The sequence below is a fragment of the Ceratotherium simum genome, chromosome 24 (genome assembly GCF_057802395.1).
Source record: "Ceratotherium simum simum isolate JZ-2026a chromosome 24, ASM5780239v1, whole genome shotgun sequence".
In the NCBI taxonomy this organism is placed as follows: Eukaryota; Metazoa; Chordata; class Mammalia; order Perissodactyla; family Rhinocerotidae; genus Ceratotherium; species Ceratotherium simum.
Window position 1 is genome coordinate 25,277,588 of NC_141923.1, and position 19,422 is coordinate 25,297,009.

Here is a 19,422-nt window from a genome sequence, read left to right on the forward strand (position 1 = left end):
CTCTCTTTCAATAAATTATATTTGGATGCAAAATTCAGTCAGGCTTTCAAGGAAGTCCAATTTTAGGTGCACTTTCTCTAGAAGATTCATACTCCCTCTGCCGAGAAATGCCCCAGTACCCTAGGGCCTCTGTAGCGTTGTCTAGAACTAAGAGGTCTACTTAGCTGCACCCTTGGTGATGGACAGACGCAGTGACCTTCATGACGGAATACTCAGCCTGTAAATCGTGTGCATGTCACAGCAAGTCTAGCACCCAGGCCATGGATGAGCTCATAATCCTTCTGGGACATAAGGTGCTTTGCATATTTAGCCACCACACATGGCTGGGGAGGATTGTAATCACCATCTCACAAATGGAAACTGTGGTGCAGAAAGGTTAAATAGCCTGTCCGAGGGCACAGAGAGGACTTGGGTCTTAGAACTTGGAAGAGAAACCCTCCAGGATCGCTTGCCTCTGCTTGCTCTGACTAAAACAGCACAACCAATATTTGAATTACAGTTTGATTTACCCCCATTTCAGTTTAAAGGACTGAATTGGAGCCCAATTCTATTTTCAAAAACTGTTTTTAGTAGAAATAAAAGTAAGCCTTTCTCCGGTTAATTGGAATCACTCTAGAATGGCACAGAAGTTCGTGGGGTGGGAGAGAGTTAGAGAAACAGATTGGTTGGTGAGAACCACACACTGATTCTGCTCACCAGTACATGAAAATTCTCCCCTCCACTGCCTCAAGCCTAGAGGGTGTTCTTGTGTACCTGCCAATCAAAACTGGCAAAAGGTCATATTTCACTTTTGGGTCTAGTCTCCGCAACTCAAACATCTCAAGCCCTTATATACTAGCAAATGGAAATTTGATTTGGTATCTCTTGACAGTTGAGAAGGTCTCTTCTGAGTAAGTATGGATGGGGAACAATGAAAGAAGACATCAGCAATAGTGGGGTTCTTGGGCCTTGGAGGAAAAACAAAAAGTGATTCAAAAATGTCCAATCCGTGTGTATTAAGATGATTGGGGATTCTTAAGTCTTGTGTTATTTAGCAGCTTCATCACAGATAGAATAGAATCTCCCATCAGGTGGCTTCCTCCACGTACTTGAGTGTGGAAATGGGTGTTTCAAATATTGCATTTCCAATGTGCACAAGACTTCTCCATATATTTAGCATTATTAAGAAGTTACACTTTCATCAAACAGAAAACGTATGCAAACACTTATCGGTTCTTATGCTTTCATATTTACATTCAAAGGCATTAAATCAATCATATTGCAGAAGAAAATTTAATTAGCACCTTCTGGAAATTTGCATAATGTTTTCTGGTTAATAAGGATGAATGCTGTCCAACTGGGTTTAATGACAAATTCACAAGTAGAAAAACCAAGGGAAAACGGCAACCTGGAAAAGGCAATCTCAGCACAGACCTTGTCTTTTATTGGAATTGCTTGTCTTTTTTGATGTGGGCTGGTGAGGTATTATTGTTATTTTTATTAGTTATGAAACTGAAAACAACTTCACTTGGCTAAGGCTTTCTGAGAGTGTTGTCACCTGACGGAGTTGCCTGCTTAGAATCGGCAAGCGATGGGAGTTCTCAAGCACGGACAGAACCAGGAAAAGCTGCTCCAAACTTGACTTTTTTATTTGGGTCCTTCCGCTTGCCAGGCCTCTGAGTCAACTGAAGAGTCTCGGAGGGAGAGACGGGGCAATAAAGTAAGACCACCGCACCAAGGAACAGAGAAACAGAGGAATTCAGAAAGATTCCAGCTAATTCATTCCAAGGCTAGAGGTTAACATAACAACTGACAAAATAAAAGTGGGGGAGGGTAGTAAATTAAAAGGAAGAAGAAAAGAAAGACTCTTTCTGGAAGGAATGAAAATTATGCCATCCTGGCAATGGCTAACTTAATTAAAAAGAAAAACATATATTCAAAGAACAAGGAAAATCTACCAAGCTGCAGAAACAAAATGCTGTCCCTAATTGAATTTAACAATAATACAAGATTCAAATGTAAATAAAAAAAATGATAAAAAGGAAAGCAGAATAAAAGGAATGAGAGTACTTATAACTTTTATTATCTATACAACTGAATGTTTTTTCTTAAATAACAAGCACAAATGGAGAATTGAAGTATGAGGAGAAACATACTTTAATAATTTTCCTTGTGAAATTGCAAAGACTGGGAGAAAGTTAGACTATGACAAATCCACACCCGTATCTTTACTGGTCTCCACCTCACCCATCACCTCCTTCACTAACTTGCTCCCCCGCTACCTAGGATGAAGGTCCAGGCACTCTCTGCCCTCAGCCATTACCTGCCGGAGGTTGCGTGTCACTTTGACATCGTGCCAGGCGTTGTCATTGAATTTTCCATTCACTGGCTCCACAATGGCCTCAAAGGCCCCGGACCCCAGGTTAATGACCAAGGAGACCGCACCATCCTTCAGAGCCAGGTTGACATAGTCAGCTGACTTGCCCGTGTGCAGGATGAGCCCGTTCCGCTGCCAGGTCTTAAAGGAGAGGGTGATTTCATCACTGCTGCTCTGGATTGGGTTCTGAGACAGGTCGTAACACAGGTACTCTGAGCCTCGGAAAGTAGCCACATTCTCCTCTCGAGCTGTAGGAAAAGGAAAGAGGAAAGCAGTCAACACTTGACTGGTATGAGTCAGATCTATGCAAATACCAAAGAGAACATGCCCCAGGGGCATTGCCCCTGCCAGTGGGCTGACACCAGCACAATACTCCCTCCAACTCTTCTACAAGACTTATATCTAAGAACCAGGGAAACTAGCAGAGAAGCTAACTGCAGAGAAGCTGTGTGTTCACACAAGGGTAGAAGACCAACACCATAGTGCAGGAGAGCTGGCAGCCTTTCCTTCAAATTTTACCAAGGAAAAACTTCAAGGGAAATTTCGTGCAAAATGATAAAGTGAAGCTTACACTGCCTTTGCTTCAATGATGTTTTTTAAATGCTTGTAGAAGAGCTGGTTTAGCATGGATAATTAACTGTTCCAACAAAGGTTCTTTAGCTCTAGGTACCTTTTATTGAGCAATAGCTAAAAATCAATTGCCCTGAGAGATTTGGCTCTGATTTCCATCCATCAATAACCCAGCTGACTTTGGTTTCCATGGTACAGTCCTGAGCCCAATGGAACGTGACTGGGTTATTAAATAGGAGGCTGGACCTGAGAGGGTGATCAAGCAACTGAGGAAAAGAGAACAGAATGAATTTTGGTATGATGCTTTGACAAGATAGCAATACCTCCCTCAAACTCAAAGGGACCTCAGCTCTAAGGGTCTCCTGTTTTAGATGGCTGTGGTCGGATCATCCTATGAAACATCTCTTCCCACAGGACTAGGGATCCATAGAGCCAAAATGGCATTCCACTTGAGCCCATATTCTCTTTCAAGACTATATTCTGGATGCCCGGATCCTGTAATTCCCTACCCAAAGAGCTCCAAGTCTGTTTCCAGGGCTTGTGCAGGCCTCTTCCCTAGATCCATTCTTTCTGAAGGCAAACCATGCTGCCAGTGTGCATACCTTGACGTCTGAGGGCTAGCCATGGGGGTTTGGACAGAGCTTGGCCATGTGGGCTGGGGCATCCAAGTGCATTTATACCAGACCTCTTGTGATACAGGATGGAGCCAGAGGTGGGAAGAGAAGGGGAATAGGTCACAGGCCAGAGGGGCTGGTTCTCCCTGTGCTACCATTTCCCGAGGCAGGACTCAGAAGAATCCAAAAATTCTAAATTTGAACCTGGCTTATCAGGTAGTTACAAAGGTATATTTGTCAAAGTAAGAGAATGGAATATATTTTATTTAATCTTTTGTTGATTTAATTTATAATTTCAACACACAGCATGTGGACTTCCATTTTTCCTCCCTCCAGGCAGCCTCACTTAGAGTGGCCTACTTCATATCAGGGCTGCTCAAAAGCTATCAAAACACCTCATTAGTGAGAAGAAATGCACAACAACACAAGTTTAGATATGCAGTTTCCCTTTAAGGACTGGGGGCTACAAAAAGAGGGAATTCTATTTTCCCTTCCAGAACTACACTTCACCTTATTAACCAAAGCCAATTTCACCTCAACTCAGATCCTTATCAACCATTACAGCTCTTGGTAAGTCACTTGAGTAAAATAAAATAAATATTTTCTCATCATGAGGTAAGGGCTGTAAAGAAGTCACTCTTATAATATGGAGAAATGACCACCCACTACATACTAAGTTAATCGTAGCATCAAGACATCATTAAAACATGAACCTCAACTTCATACTTCAGAGCTAAAGACGAGATTAAGTTTGTCCTGTATGTTCCAGAGGGTCTCAATGATATGTGTCTACCTGCATATTTCTGTTTGCACACACATTGTTATAAGCAAAAGAGACCTGTCCACCCATAAATGACCACGGTGTCGCTTACACGTATATAAGTAGAAAGTACTACTCAGCACATAATGCACGCCTGACGCATTTTGCTAAAAATAAAATCATGGAGCAGAAATTTGACACTGCGTGTTTGAAATAGATCCATCCAAACCCTAGTGCCCTGTCTACTGTCATGATCTCTCCTCTCATTTCTGAAGAAATGGCTTTGTTAAAATGCAACTCAATGAGCCCTTGTTCAGTATACCTGAAGGTGACTCAGATCTAGAGTAGAAGATGGCAAATCAAATGCAGTTTTCACTACGAAGCTCTTTTCCTACAGAGGCAAATGTGTGCAGAGCCAACTACTACACCTGTCCTTGGCTCCATACAGGACATATTAATGGGTGTCTTCTATAAACATGTAAGTTACACCTGTGTGCCCACTGAACTGAGATAAATGAGCAAGGAAAGGAATGCCTCTCAAGAGAAGCTTAAATTAATCATCGAGTACCCTTCAAAGGGGGAAGGCTTGACACAGAATAGCAAGGCACCAGGATATTATTTAATGTGCTATGTGGTGCTTAATATTTTTCATATAATTAGAGCAAGGAGTTTGTCAAAACAATAAATTTTAGAGCTATAAGAAATTTTAGAGATTGCCTGATTTAATGCCTTTATTTTATTAAGGAAAAAACTTATAACTAGGAGTAACTGAGTTGCCAGGACCACAGTTAGTTTGTCTCCTCTGGACTCCTTAATGCCCTGTACTTTCCTCTAAATATCAGTTATCTTTCCTTTTGCCCATCACTCTGGATAGACCACATGCTCCTACTCTGCTTCTCAAAGGCCACAAATGATTCCATGGAGCCAAGCGTTGACTTACAAACCGTCCCAAACCTGGGATGAATTGAGCTAGAAACCTATTCCCCCTACCCTATGTAAATCACACTTGCTCACCAAAAGAAATGTTTCCCTTCCCTCCCCCTAGAATCTGAGTGTATTTAAAACAAAAGAATTTGTTTTATGTAGAAGACCATAGAAAGAAATAACATCAAGACAGAGAAGAGAATATCACAATAAATAAACAAGAAATAAAACCAATGTGAGAAAAAAAAAGTTTATGTAAATCTAATGCATATTTATGCTAATATCCATGCAAATACACCAAGGAAGATTTTATGTAGCCCAGTGCCTTCCTTTGAAAGTATCTAATGAAAAGTGCTGCAACAGTTCACAACCCTCTCCATCTCTCCATCCAATGATGAGTTTTCCCAGTTTACCTCTTTCCTGGGCCAGAAGAGGCTACCAAGACAACATCACCCCAACTGCTGGCTATCACCTCCACATGTCAACAAACAACAGGCAACTGAAAGCTCTTCTCTAAATCATAGTCTAGATAAGCAAAATTATATCATTTTTAATTCATGAGATACTTTTCTCCTTACTGTTATGGGGAGGAGAGGCATTGGCAGTGCATGACCCAGTCTTTAAAAGGGCAAATAAGGCTCTTGGAAGGAAAAAGAGTAAGGACCTTGAAGAAATTGCTCCTTTGTATACTCTCACAACTGACATTTTCCTCCTAAGATCTCAATCTGTCTTAATTTCCTTCCAGTAGCTAAGGCTCGAGCACTCTCTTATCACCTTGAAAACCATTCTAGGTTGACTGTGAACGTAACTAAAAGGTGCAAAGCCAAATAGTGACAAACACACATTTCTAAGCCCATTCAATTCTCCAAACTCTCCATTAGAAAAATGTAATACTGCCCCAAACCTGTTTTCTATACTTGGTGTTTACACTGAGAAGGAGGTTGAAGAGACAATGCAGTCACTTTGTATGTATTCAAGCTAAATAGGTAGAGAAAATGAATGCAGGGGATTATGTAATATAGTACACAACAGCTTAGCATAAAGCTACAGCTTGGCAAGAGGGTAGGCACTGACATGGCTAATGGACTGTTTAGATCCATTTAAATTATATCACCCCAAAGTTTACAATCAATTGCATAAGTGTTAAAATAAAAATGTTATCCTCACTGCATGGAAAGCAGAGCTCAACTCCGTGTGACAACAAATCGTTTACCCATTATTTGTAAGTGTCCAATTGATTAAACACTAGATGCAATCTAGATATGTATAACCCAAGATTTTAAATCAGTTTGTATAAGATTCGTAAAGTACTGATCTTTCAAATGGCTTGTTAATCCAAGTACTGATATATACATAGCATTAACAAGCATTTATTCAATTCTGTTTTCCACTCTTTTCCCATTAAAAAACACCAACTAGTGATTTATATAATAATAATTCTATTTCTCTGAGAAATTCCAAAACATATTAAAATATTCAGTGTAATGTTTTTTTTACTATGCAATCTAAGAAGTGTGGAGAAAAGCATGTCACTGTTTAATGAGGCCTGTGGTTCCCGATAGTTTGGTGTCTTGAGAACCCAGACTAGGCTTTGAGATCAAGAAATTTGGAAATTACTCTGAAGGTTATGAGGAAGCATTGCATAATTTTACTGAGAGGATGGAGGGTGCAATTTTATTTTTTGAAAGATAGCATAATCTTTTAAAAATATTATGCAACCCAACTTATGTTGGATTGAGAGTGAGCTGGAAGGGAGAACTAAAGGCAGGCAGCTCAGTTACGAGATAAGTACACACTTGAACTTCTTTTCCAGGGGGTTCCTGAGACTGGTTCACCCTGGATTTTGATATAGTTCCTGAGTGAGGTTTGCATTTCACTGGGCAAGAATGGAAGCAAAAGTTCCCTAGAAGAGACAACCTAAGGGACTGAGAGGCAGAGATACTAGCAAACCAGAAACCACGAGAGGAATCCAAAGTTTGGATAATTAAGATCCAAATGCAGCCATGGGACACCAAAGGCCAGAGGTAAAAATTTAGGGGCAAGGACACAGTTTTAGACACAAAAGGCTCAAGTAAGAACATGTCAAGAATGGTAGAGAAGGATCCTAGGGCCATTTGCAAGCAGATGTTCACAGTTTTTAAATGTCATATATTTCCAAATGCTTTCTTAATCATTATTTGTATTCTCTCAACACTGAGTCACTTTGCTATAATTATGTCAATGCAAGGAAGTGGAGACACATAGAGTTTAGATGGGTTATCCAAGGCCCTAGGAAGCATTTAGTCCAGTTCCAAAACCTCAGTCCCCTATTCTCATTCTGTTGCTTTTGCTACTGCATCTCATCACTACCTTGTCAGGAACTCAAATTCTCGGGGGAACAGGTGCCTAGCACCCTATATCTGAGGTCCTGCAGCTGCATGAAGGTCAGTGTGTCGAAAGAGGAAACCCCTGACGACGATGCGTAAGAGCCCTCTCGGGCAGCATGAGCCCAGGCAGAGGATCAGGGAGTGGGGCTGGCTTTACCGAGAAATTCTCCAGTAGCAGGTTAGAAAAAGTAGAACTGAGCAGCTCACACTCTTCACCTCCATCAGAGAGCCTTAGAAATGAAATTTTTAGACACTACTTGGAAGAGCCTACTAAAGTGCTAGCACCTCAGGAGTGGCTATAGCCACTGGCCCTGAGCAGGACACCTGCTCTGCTCCAGAAAGGGAGTGGAGCCAGCTTCCTGAGGATGCATCTCAGAGACATGGGCAAAACCGTTCTCATCTTTGAATCCTTTGTCCTTGAATTGGTCTCGTGGTACTTTGGTCTGCACCAATGCAAAGATAATCCTGGCTGACCATCCTGGCCTGGCCCACCCTGGAGCTAATGAGGCACAAAAACACATGGGCTACTACTGCCCTCCCTGCCAGACATGAGACGGCCTGTGGTCCTGGGGCTGGCCTACTGACTCCTTTCCTCAGATCTACAAACTCAACAGGGACGGCATTGCCCCTCTGCCATGGGTGCAGCCACAATGAGAGGTTATGGGTACTCAAGCTGTGAACTGACATATCACCCAATTCTTCTGGCCTCTGTTTCCCAGGCAAAGAAGTCCTAATGATGACAAAAGAAGCACTGAGTCCAAGACGGGGTACACAAAGCAGAAATAAACTTTTAGAGACGTCCACAATTCCACAATTGTTCTGCTCATTCTTAGGGGGGCTGCATATCCACTCAATTCTGAAAGTTGCCTTGAACTAAAACAGCATTTGGGGTAGTTTGCAGGCAAAGGAACAAGTTAAGGCAAATGTGAGCTTGTTCTTGCACCATTCTGTTTCCTTTCCATGCAACCTGCTAAGAATCCAACTTCCAGAACAAGAACTCCCACCTCTAAGGGTCTCTTATGAGCTATGAGCAGACACCCAAGTTAGCCAGTGGGCTATGAGATGATCATATTAGCAAAAATGAGGAAAAAGCAGATATGCTTTTACTAGTGTGAATTCTATTGCATATCACTTAATGACATCTCCTGCTAGAATTAGGCGAGGCACAAATGGATTGAGTAAGAAAGGCAAAAGATTGCACAAGTGACTGTACTCTTGGTTCTTCCTGTTCCATTTCCCTTACAATGTATTTTAGGGCCAAACTGCATAGGATAGATCAAACTGCAGAGCCATCCCCCAAGGACAAACAATGAATCCTTTACCTGCCACATCCCATCATACAGGTATTTTAAAAGCAGAGTGTACTAGCAGACAGCAAATTGTGTCGCTATGAGCAATCCTGCACTACAAAAGAAAACACAGAGGAAATTTGACCTCCTGAGGCCATTTCCAACCCTTATCCTCAGACTCTCTGTCGGAAAGATGCGGCAGAGAAATAAATGGACTTTTCCAGGCTGCCTAGGTCACTCACTAGCCTGCAGATGCTTCTTGAAAGTGATGAGAAGGAAAACAGTAAATCAAGTTGTCACTTGGAAAATAAACAGCCAGGATCCTGGTGAGGGAGGGAAGCTGCCTCAGTCCACAAAAGAATGGCCTGGAAAACCACACTTCACTGAAATCACTAGAAAGCTGATGGCTTCCTGAAGACTGCATTGGTCTCAATTGCATTACAATAAAACTTAAAGTTTCTGTTCATTCATTTCAGGAATAAGTATTTGCAGGTGCCTACTATGCACTAGGTGATGTGCCCAGTGCTGAATGCACATAAGCCACAAGGCAACCCTGTGAAATAGGAATAATTAGCTGACGTTTTACTGACAAAGAGAAACTCTAATGCTAAAAAATCATGAATGCCTACTAAGTGCCAGACCCTGATGTGGACACATATTAAACAGGGCCCCCTCCTACAGCTCAGAGTGGGACTGTGGACTTGATGACATAGAGTGTAATGATAAAGGCTTAGAATTGGACAGACCTGGGTTTGACAGTCAGAAACTTACATAAGTTTACGGAACCTTAGGTTATTATTTAACTTGTCTAACTCTTAATTTCCTAATCTACAAAATGGGAATAACCGCAGTACATATTTCATAGAGTTGCTGTGAAGTATGAGTCAGATAAAGCTTATGGCCCAATTCCCAGCCATAGACATACTAGTTGTCATTGTTGTTGTTGAGAACGCACACGTAAACAAGTAATCACAATTCAGCATAGTAAATGTTTAATAAGTGATATAGGCACACAGAAGAAGGAATAACCAACCCTGGGTGTTAGGGAAGGCTCCATACAGGAGGTCAAACTTAAGTTGTGTCTTGACATATGAGTAAGAGTTCACCATACAAAGAGAAGGATGAAATTCTAGTTAAAAGAAACAGCATATTCACTGCAGTGGTCATTGGAAAAGCACAGGGTGTTCAGGAGTCGGTGAGAAGTTTGATGTGGCTGAAGTATGGGCATGTATGCAGGCTCCAGAAGCAGGCTGGGGTCTGATCTGCCATATTCTTGGGTGATGGAGAACATGTAGAGGAAAACTTCAGCTTGTAAGTGGCACAATTATACTTGCATTGTATCGGGGGTTCAGCAGGTGGACAGATGGCTAGAGAGGTGAAGAGGGATCCAGGAAACATTTTCAAGGTAGAATGAATATTGCTAAGAAACCATAGCCTGAGGCAATTGCGCTGCATATGCCTGCCTGCCCACTTATAATAATTTATGTAATATGCTGTACATTTTATTTCCCCTTAACCACCAGATCCATATGAGTTAAACTGTAATTATGCTTCATTTACTAGTGGTTTTTCATTTTAATTGTGGGTCAATCAATCAAACAAGCATTGAACACAAAAAGTGCACTCTACCTTGTAGAGGGGAGTCCGTTTCCCTGTCCCCATGACTCCATGAGAAAATTACCCCCCCCACTGGCTGTGAAAATATTTTTGGAGTAACGGTTCGACCTTCTCTCCTTTACTCATTCACTTCCTCCAATGAAAGGAGAAGTGATTCCTTTGCTTGGTCATATAGTAAGGGTCTGACACCCATAGATCCACATTTCTTAACTGGTGGTCACTATACCCATGTGACCTGTCTTTCTCGCTCCTTCAGATCTGCCCTTCTTATAAGGATTGAGTTCCCCTCTAGGTTCTCCCATGCAGTAAACCTACCAGAGTAGACTCCGCTCCTGCAGAAGGCCTGTGGTTTTCTAGCTCTTCTGTCTACGGCTGAGTGGCTGAGTTTAACTCAGGGGAAAATTACAAGGCAGCCCAACTTGACTGTAGATCAAAGCCACATTCTCTAACCCAGCTCCAACAGCAATAGAACTAACATTTGGGTCCTTGACCTGACCACCAATTTGACTCTTGTGTCTGTTCCTCAATTGACTCAGAAGTCAGAGGGGAATGATATTGATGTTACCTCACAGCCCTACAAATGTTGAAATAGTCACCAAAGTAAGGGTATCAAATAAGGATACAGAGCCAGCCCTTGGCTTGCTTTTACTCTGGGAAGATAATAGACACATCTGGAACTATATGAGATCAACGACAAGTAAATATATCAATTATGTCAATAATTTTAAAGCCAGCTCTATGCCACAGTGTTTACTAAGACATTTCTTGAAGTCACACCGAGGATATGGGTGATTAGAATGGTGAAAAATTTAACCAGGGTTGCCTTCCTGGAGATAAGTTTTAGATTGAGTTTTTGAATAAAAAAAAATTACAGAAATATACACAGCCACAAACCTACTTATCCTTTTACCCTCAGCCCAGTCCAAAAAAGAACAATCTGCATGTTTGTTTTTTCTCAACCTGCTTCCTTTATCAAACTTACACACTAACCAAAGCAATTATCTGGGAGAAGCAAATGCCTCATTGTGAGACTATATTCTACAGACTTCATGAAGACAAAAAAAATTACTAGGGACACAGAGCTGGAAAGGAGAAGATGGAGAACTGTAATTTTAATACAAACAAAATTAATAACAGTGAAAAATGTCCACAGTGATTTTAGAGCAGGAAGAAGTAGATCCTCTGAAACGATTTTTTTTAGTGGCACACACACTGACCCTAATTGCTACCTAAATTAGATACTCACTGTATCCACACATACTGTTTAGAAAGGAATATAAAAGTCATGAAAGGTTCACATAATTTGGGAAAACTCATACAGATATTTAGACATTTAGAAGCAATAAATATGGATTTTTAAACCCATATGGACTTTTAAAATATTTATTTCTATAAAATCTCTCTTTTGTCCAAGATGAAAACAAGTAAAGAATCCTCCATAACAAATCATCACCATAGCATCAAAAGAAACCTTGGAAGATGATCTTATCTATCTCCTGGCTCAGTAGGTCTATATGTAAATTATCTTGTTGGTGAAAGTCTCCCACTTTAAGTATCCAGGAAAAAACAAGACGATTTGTTGTTATATGAAACTTCCTACAGGTATTTCAGGAGCTCAAATGGTTCCTGGTCCTAAAAGAAGAAAGGAGATCTAGAGACTGCCAAGCTTCGTTTGGGTGATCAACAGGGAAGTATAAGGTGTTAAAGATTTTTATGTAGTATTTCCTTCATTCAGCCCAGAATATAAAGAGAAAAATAAATATAAACTGTGGATGGCCAATAAACTTTAGCTCTACTAATTTATAAACACACACACACACTGATCACTAATCATTATATATTACAGCTCTATTCATATATAACAAGAATAGAATAACATATAGAGGCAATCTACCCATCAATTCAGGTAGCGTTTACTTCTGGAGAGGGAGAGAAGAAATGGAACCAGGGAGGTGTTCAAACAAAACTAAGTCTTTATAAAAGGATATAAAGCAAAAATGGCAAAAAGTTAAGATTTGTTCAATCTGGGCAACAGCTAAACCAAAGTTTATAATTTCCTCTGCTATAGAGTCTATACCTTTTTTATGTTTGAAATATGTCATACTTTTTTTAAAAAGTTAAATCACTGCTTATGATGCTGATAAAACACCTACTCACCAAATAAATCTTGAATGGTTCTTTGGTTATTTTATATGTAGACATCAACTCCTCAACCATATGTTGTGAGCAGCAATTTTTCATACGTTTTCAAAGTCTCCCATGTACCCCAGAATGTGTTAAATACAGACTGAATTGAGTTGAAATGCAGTGGAATTGATCAGAGTGACTCTAAAGTCACCAGTTCTCCCCCCCTGCCTCGTTGCCTTCCCCAGTCCTTCTGGAGACACATTGCTCAGTGCCTGGCATCACAGATTTCAGCCTGGCTTCCTAAGGGCTAAGGGAGGAAATGTTGCTGGAAGCTGAGGGATAGCGAAGACACCTCGATTTGTCACCATGTCATAGTTCCACAGCAATGCTGAGAGTCGGAAAACGCTAGAGGCTGGGGTATGTCTCAGGTAAATCTGCACAAGCCTTCCCATCCTTTTTTTTTCCATAGCAGAATAAAATCATCCTAGTTCTTTAAGAAAATCCCCACTGAGAAACCTGACTCTGCGCCCATCCCCTCTGCCTCCCCCTGCAGCAGGCAGCCCAGGTCCTCCTTTGTTAGCACTGTGGGCTCTAGCCTGCAAGTCTAGACAGAGTGGCTTGTTAAAAAGCCCTGGAGTCAATGCCTGGACAAGATCAATAAGGCTTTTTATGACACAATGAAAACTTTCTATTCTGTTAAATGCAGCTAATCTACCATTTCTGCAGTACTCTTAAAGCTCTCAGTGCTGAGCACTTGAGCCCAGGTGATTAAAACCCGTTCAGAGACACAAAGTGGGGAACTTCACCAATGCAGAGGGACGAATCCTAGAAACCTGGGCTGGGCTTCTTTTATCTCTAGGTGTGCATTTCTTTTTCCTCCCAAGGAAATAAACACGGCAATGAGGAGATGGGGGCTGACAATGATAAAAAGTAAACCACCCCATTCCAGGGCCCTCAAGAAGGGACTGATAATGGCCAGAGTCTCAAGTAATTAAATGAAAGACTCTGAACCTAAGGGTGGATAAGGATGGGGTATGTGGAAAGGGGTGGGGAGGGAAAGTTCTCTAAAATGGAGGCAGACTTAAACATCAGTGACCTGATTTCAGAAGCCTAAATACAGAAGAAAATCTTCAGTGATTGAAAATTCAATTATAGTATAAATAGCACACAGAAAACTAAAATAAAGTGTTTATTTCATTTTCATCATTTCTTCATCTCAGACTATTAGCAGAGTCTTTTTTAGAGGTACAAGATTTTTTTTTTGCTATAGTGTAAAAAAGACAGGAAATTAACATGTATTAAACCTGTGTTATGCTCCAGGCTTTTATATACAGAAGGTCCCAATAAAGCAAACACTATATACATAGTGTTTGACAAGAATTAATAGAAATCTGTTTTGGTGATTTAAAGTTATAAGAGTTCAAAACACTTACCACTAGAACCAATGTATGATTAATAGAAATAACATATCTGTGTGTTCATATGTCATCTGAAAGAGTAGCTTCTTTATTGAGATAGTTGGTATGTTTCTTATTTAACTCTCACAAAGGCCCTGTGAAATAATGTTTTACTACCCCACTTTACAGATGATAAAATTGAGGTTCACAAGGGGTGAAATAGTTGTACAATACCACAGCAAGAAACAGATCTAAAATACTAATCAAGGTCAGCCTCCAAATTCTACATACTTTCCATTAGATTATGCTGCCTCCCTTTGACGGTTGAGTATCTTTTGTAAAGACCTCTGTCAATAGTATTCCTGTAGGAGATGAGCTATTCATTTCTTTAAAAAAAAAAACACACACATTTGCATAATGTCTCATTTTTCAAACCACTTTCATGTATATTATCTAATTTTGTAAAGCACCTTTCTGCAGCTTTCACTGAAACCTCTATCTGCTCAGCAAGGCTAGATTTTCAGCAAACATTTAGATATATTAACCACATACTTTGGGATATGAATATAGATCATAAGAATGATAGGGAAAATTGTGGGAATGCTGTACATTTGCAACACTGGAAATATGTAAATGCTTTAAAAAACACAATTATGAAAGCATAAATAAGAAAATCCACTTTTGATGCATTGAATCTAAAACGGCAACCCTCTTTCTAAGTCAGAATGATTCACAAACCATTTCCAGATGCTGCATCACCCCAGCAAGCTCACTAAAGCTCCAGGGCCAAACAGCTGGACTCCAGGTTATGACACCAGAAATATGCTCAGGGCTGGCAGAGGGAAAAAAAAAAATTAGCAGTCTTGTGATTAAAAAGAGCACACAAAACTGGGATTATATGACTCTCTGAAATAGAGACTCAAATTGGTTTAGTTTTGTAGCTTGTACAGCCATTTATGATGGATATTTACAGTTCCTATGATGTCCATAAACAAAAACCCTCTCCATAAATACTAGGCAAGATTTATCAGTGTCAATTTTTTATCCATGGGTCATGATAAAACAATGAGTGATTTGGCTATCCCAAGCATTGTATGAAGATGTTGTATAGGAGACCTCAGACTTAGAGAAGTTGTGATACTTGTACATATCATTAGTTGGTCAAGTGTTCTGACCACTCTCTGTAGATGAGTGAATTAGAACAAAGAAAAGTAAGGAGACTTAGGGCACACAGAAACACGATCGGAGACTTAAGAAAACAAGGAGGACTTATGGCTTATTCTTGCCAGACGTGGTGAAATCCCCATGCAGACATCAGCAAAGATGCATCTCGATATGGTGACAGTGGAAGTCTACGAGGAAGTTGATTAAATCTCATTCTCTGATTTAAAGGCCCAGAAACTTAGTCTTATCTCTCTCCCAAAGTGATCATATTATGAGAGATTGACTACACCAACTACAATGAACCTGTGACTGAGGTAGACATCAGAATGCCATTTTTATAATTTACAATGAAAAATTACCATCCAAAAATCCTACAGTCTACAGACTTGGATTCAACCTCTGGTTCCCAAACAATGGTCTCGGATAAAGTTTTCACCAATCCATGGTACAATCAGGAAAATAATGACAGTGTAGTACGTTTTTTAATAAAAGCTAAATTTATGCAATATCTATTCATGCAACAAATATTTATGTAGGACCTACTCTATGCCAGACACGGTGCTGGGCCCTGGAAGCATGGAACTTTCATTCTACGCCTTTCTACTTTTTTGGTTTTGGAATTTCCTGTCTTTTGTGAAATGATGGTGGTGATAGATGAAATTTGTTAATGTCATTATTTGGAAAAATAAAAAGTAGTCAACTGTATTTTGCTCCTTCCTTTTTCTATAAAAATTTTACTTGTCAAGAAAATCCAAAAGTTTGAAGAACCATTAAACCAGAGAATCTTTTCTTTATGTGTTGTCAGTCAAGTGTTAGCCAAGACATGGTGCTCTTTCTGAAAAGGGGTTTATAGATGCTTCAAATAGAGTAACCAACCATCCCAATTTGCCTGGGACTGAGAAGTTTCCCAGGACCTGGGACTTCCCATGCTAAAATGGAATAATCCCTGGAAAACAGGATCATTGGTCACTCTACATGGGTCACATGTCAGAAGGTAAAAAGATAAAGCAGATCAAAACTCTCAATTACCTAGAATCATTGGCAAAGAAAAGGGCTTGAATTAGCTGGATGCTTTTGTTAGCTGTGCGTTTCTAATCATTTCAAACTTGTCACTCTGGTTTTTGAGGAACGAATGAGCACATTAACGATATAAGTAATACATATTTTGCTACGGTATATTGCTTTTTATGAACTTTAAACTAAAGTCATCCCAAGAATAACTTGGACTCCCTTTGAGGATTCAGAAGGCTCTTTGAGTTTCCCTGGTACCTCAGAGCCATCTAGCTCATCATCAACTATCATTGTACACCACCACGAATAAACAGCTTTTGCTTTCCAGTTGTTTGAATTGTGGATTATAAGTGTCTTCTGTACTATAAGTAACTAATTAGGTTGTATGGAATGATTTATGCAAACTGCAGTGTTCCCTCGGGGATTCCTAGGCTAACTTCAGGGACAGGCAGAAACTTTACAAAAGATTCAGAATTGCAGCCTCTGGTTTGGCAGAGAAAGGTCTGTCTTTCATCCCTGAGTGCTGCTCATTCTTCCTTCCCCACCTCACCGCCCACACCTCAACCAGCTAAGACCACCCACCTGCCGGGGCCTTCTGAGCACCCCTCAGTGACACTGGGCAACCTTACAAAAGAGCGATAGGGCCGTGCTGCCCTCAACTGAAGCAGAAAAGTAAGAAGACATCGTGAAAGAGAGAAGGAAAGGAGCCAGTACTTACTGTTCCACGACTATGTGCCTGGCACAACAAGAGGCCCTTTACAAATATTGTCTTGTCAATCCTACAATGACCTTAGGGACTAGGCATTATTATCACTGTTTTACGTATCAGGAAATGCCCACAGTCCCTGAGATGGGGGTATTGGTGATGATGATGGTGCTGATGCCAGCTACCTTCTCTGAAGCTTATTCTGCATCAGGGGCTTTAGCATTATGCAGATATTATTGCACATAATCTTCACAACAAAGTATGTAAGTATTATTATCTGTGGTTTCCAAAGGTGGAAGCTCAGATTCAAGGGTTCCAGGCTATCCAATTAAAGCAACAGTAATCGACAATGAGGGAATTTAGAATGAAGCTTCACTTGGATCTAACTTCAATCTCATTGCTCCTCCTACTGCAGTAAGAGTTGGGTTTTGTACAAAAGGCACTGTCCTGAGATCAGGAGCTAAGTGACCCACTGTGTGATCTTCTGGGTCTCTATGGTTGCTATTCTGGACAGCAACCCTCTTCCAATGACTCTGTCAAGCTGGCTATGCTCTAGTCATTATCCTTTTGGTTCCCTTTTCTACGGCAAGACAGTAGGACTACCACTATAACCTGATTACACACCCTTCATGGCCGACATTACCTACCAAAACTCCTCAGTATATCCAGCCATTACTGTGCTTGGCACCAGCAAGAGCCAAATAAACATAGTTGACTGACTATGTGCTATTTGAAGCCTTTAAGTTACTCACTCATTCATTCGATCATTCATTCATCTAGTCAGCAAACATATGATGAAAGCACTTGTCATGTAGTAGGTCGATAGTAAAAACAAAAGAGTCCCATCAGATTTTAGTATGTCACATTTCTAAGGTAGGCTAAGGTAGAGAGTATTCTTAAACCAGGTCATTCTGAAGTGCGAATGGGCTTTGAAAACACATAAAGAATTATGCAACTTGATGATATTATTATCCATATAATTTATGCTCTTTTCTTCCTTTCCAGAAGAGGTCCACCATTTCTTTAAAAGCTCTGTAGTATTCCATCACAAATTTCCTGATGGACAGGCTATATGGATGAGTTCCAATAACTCGGACTTTGGGTTTACCTCAAGGCCCTTAGAGAAAAAGGAATTAATTAGGTTTCACATCTATGTCAGAGGAAGGATATGCTCGTCTCTTCTACTTGGCAGATACAGTTGGTAAGGTGAAATCTAGCTATTAGCGATGGAAGAAACTTTTTTTTTTTAATTTTTTTTTTTCTTGTGAGTAAGATCTGCCCTGAGCTAACATCAGATGCCAATCCTCCTCTTTTTTTCTGAGGAAGATTGGCCCTGGGCTAACATCCCTGCCCATCTTCCCCTACTTTATATGGGACACCGCCACAGCATGGCTTGATAAGTAGTGCATCGGTGCGCACCTGGGATCCGAACCTGTGAACCCCGGGCCGCCGCAGCAGAACATGTGCACTTAACGGCTATGCCACCAGGCTGGCCCCGGAAGAAACTTTTAAAACCACATTTTCTACATCTTTTTACAAGCCTAGCATAGTTCAGTGTTTGTCCAAAGGCATTAGCAATATAGCCAAGATTGGAACCCAGGCTTTCTGATTTTTGTATGAGTTAGTTGCAAAATAACTATGGGGTAGATACATGAACCCGATAACTAAAAGGACAATTTCAGAAGTTTGATCTCCAACAGGCTGGATGCTTAATTCCCAGTTGAGTCCTTTCTCCACGGCCTCTTGCATGTGTGTCTCATTCAGATGCACATTTACGTCAATGTCCCAGAGTCACCAGAGCTGGCACCAGGCAGCATCTGCCCCGGAGAAGTGCTCTGGGTAAGTAGCGTGCTGCTCAGTGCTCGCAAGGCTGAGCCACTCACTGGATGTGGGTTGGTGTTCTACACTTGAACTTCTTTTTCTCTTCCCCCTGCTGCAATGGAGACTCTATGGCTTCAGGGAGGGAATGCTGCTTAATGACTCTAGCACAATCTCCTGAAGGCCTTGTCAACAGTGTACAGCCCCTCCTCTGACAGCTGACCTTTCCCACTGTGCTCAAGTCGAGGGAAAAACAAAAGACCAAAACAATCAAAAGCAGTAAAGGAGGAGCAAGGAGGGGAAAAGAAACTCTAGCCTAAAGCAGAGCAGCAACACAGAAATTTTACAAAAAGAAGAGGAAACAAAAGTCAAACCAAGACAGGAAGACGGAAAAGCACAAGAAGATTGGATTCTCCCAGTCCTCTTTCTTTCTCTTCCTGATGGCCGCAGAAGGCACGAAAAGGCTGTTAATAAATCTGAGAACCATGCTGGTGAGGGAAACTAAAGAGGACAAGAAAAGAAGGAGAAACTACGGCATGCAATAGCTTGTGATATGTAAAATGCCTCTCCACTCTCCGTGAGCCCTGACGGCATTTCAAGTGGCATGGATGCTCTCAACCTCAGGTGATCTCTCAAAGAGAAGCTCCTCATCTCAATAACACAGGTGAGCTGACCATGTGGCCACGGCCTCATACCTACCCCT

The 19,422-nt window shown here is 40.8% G+C and overlaps 1 protein-coding gene across 1 annotated transcript in view; it reads right to left on the bottom strand.

The window, feature by feature from the left end:
• The window catches only part of LOC106801185 (neurexin-3-like), a 439,076-nt gene that overhangs the window by 68,025 nt on the left and 351,629 nt on the right, over window positions 1-19,422 (bottom strand). The window contains exon 5 of the mRNA XM_087447773.1: window positions 2,303-2,604. Within this exon, the coding sequence (XP_087303899.1) occupies window positions 2,303-2,604 (302 nt within the window). The remainder of the gene's footprint in view (window positions 1-2,302; window positions 2,605-19,422) is intronic.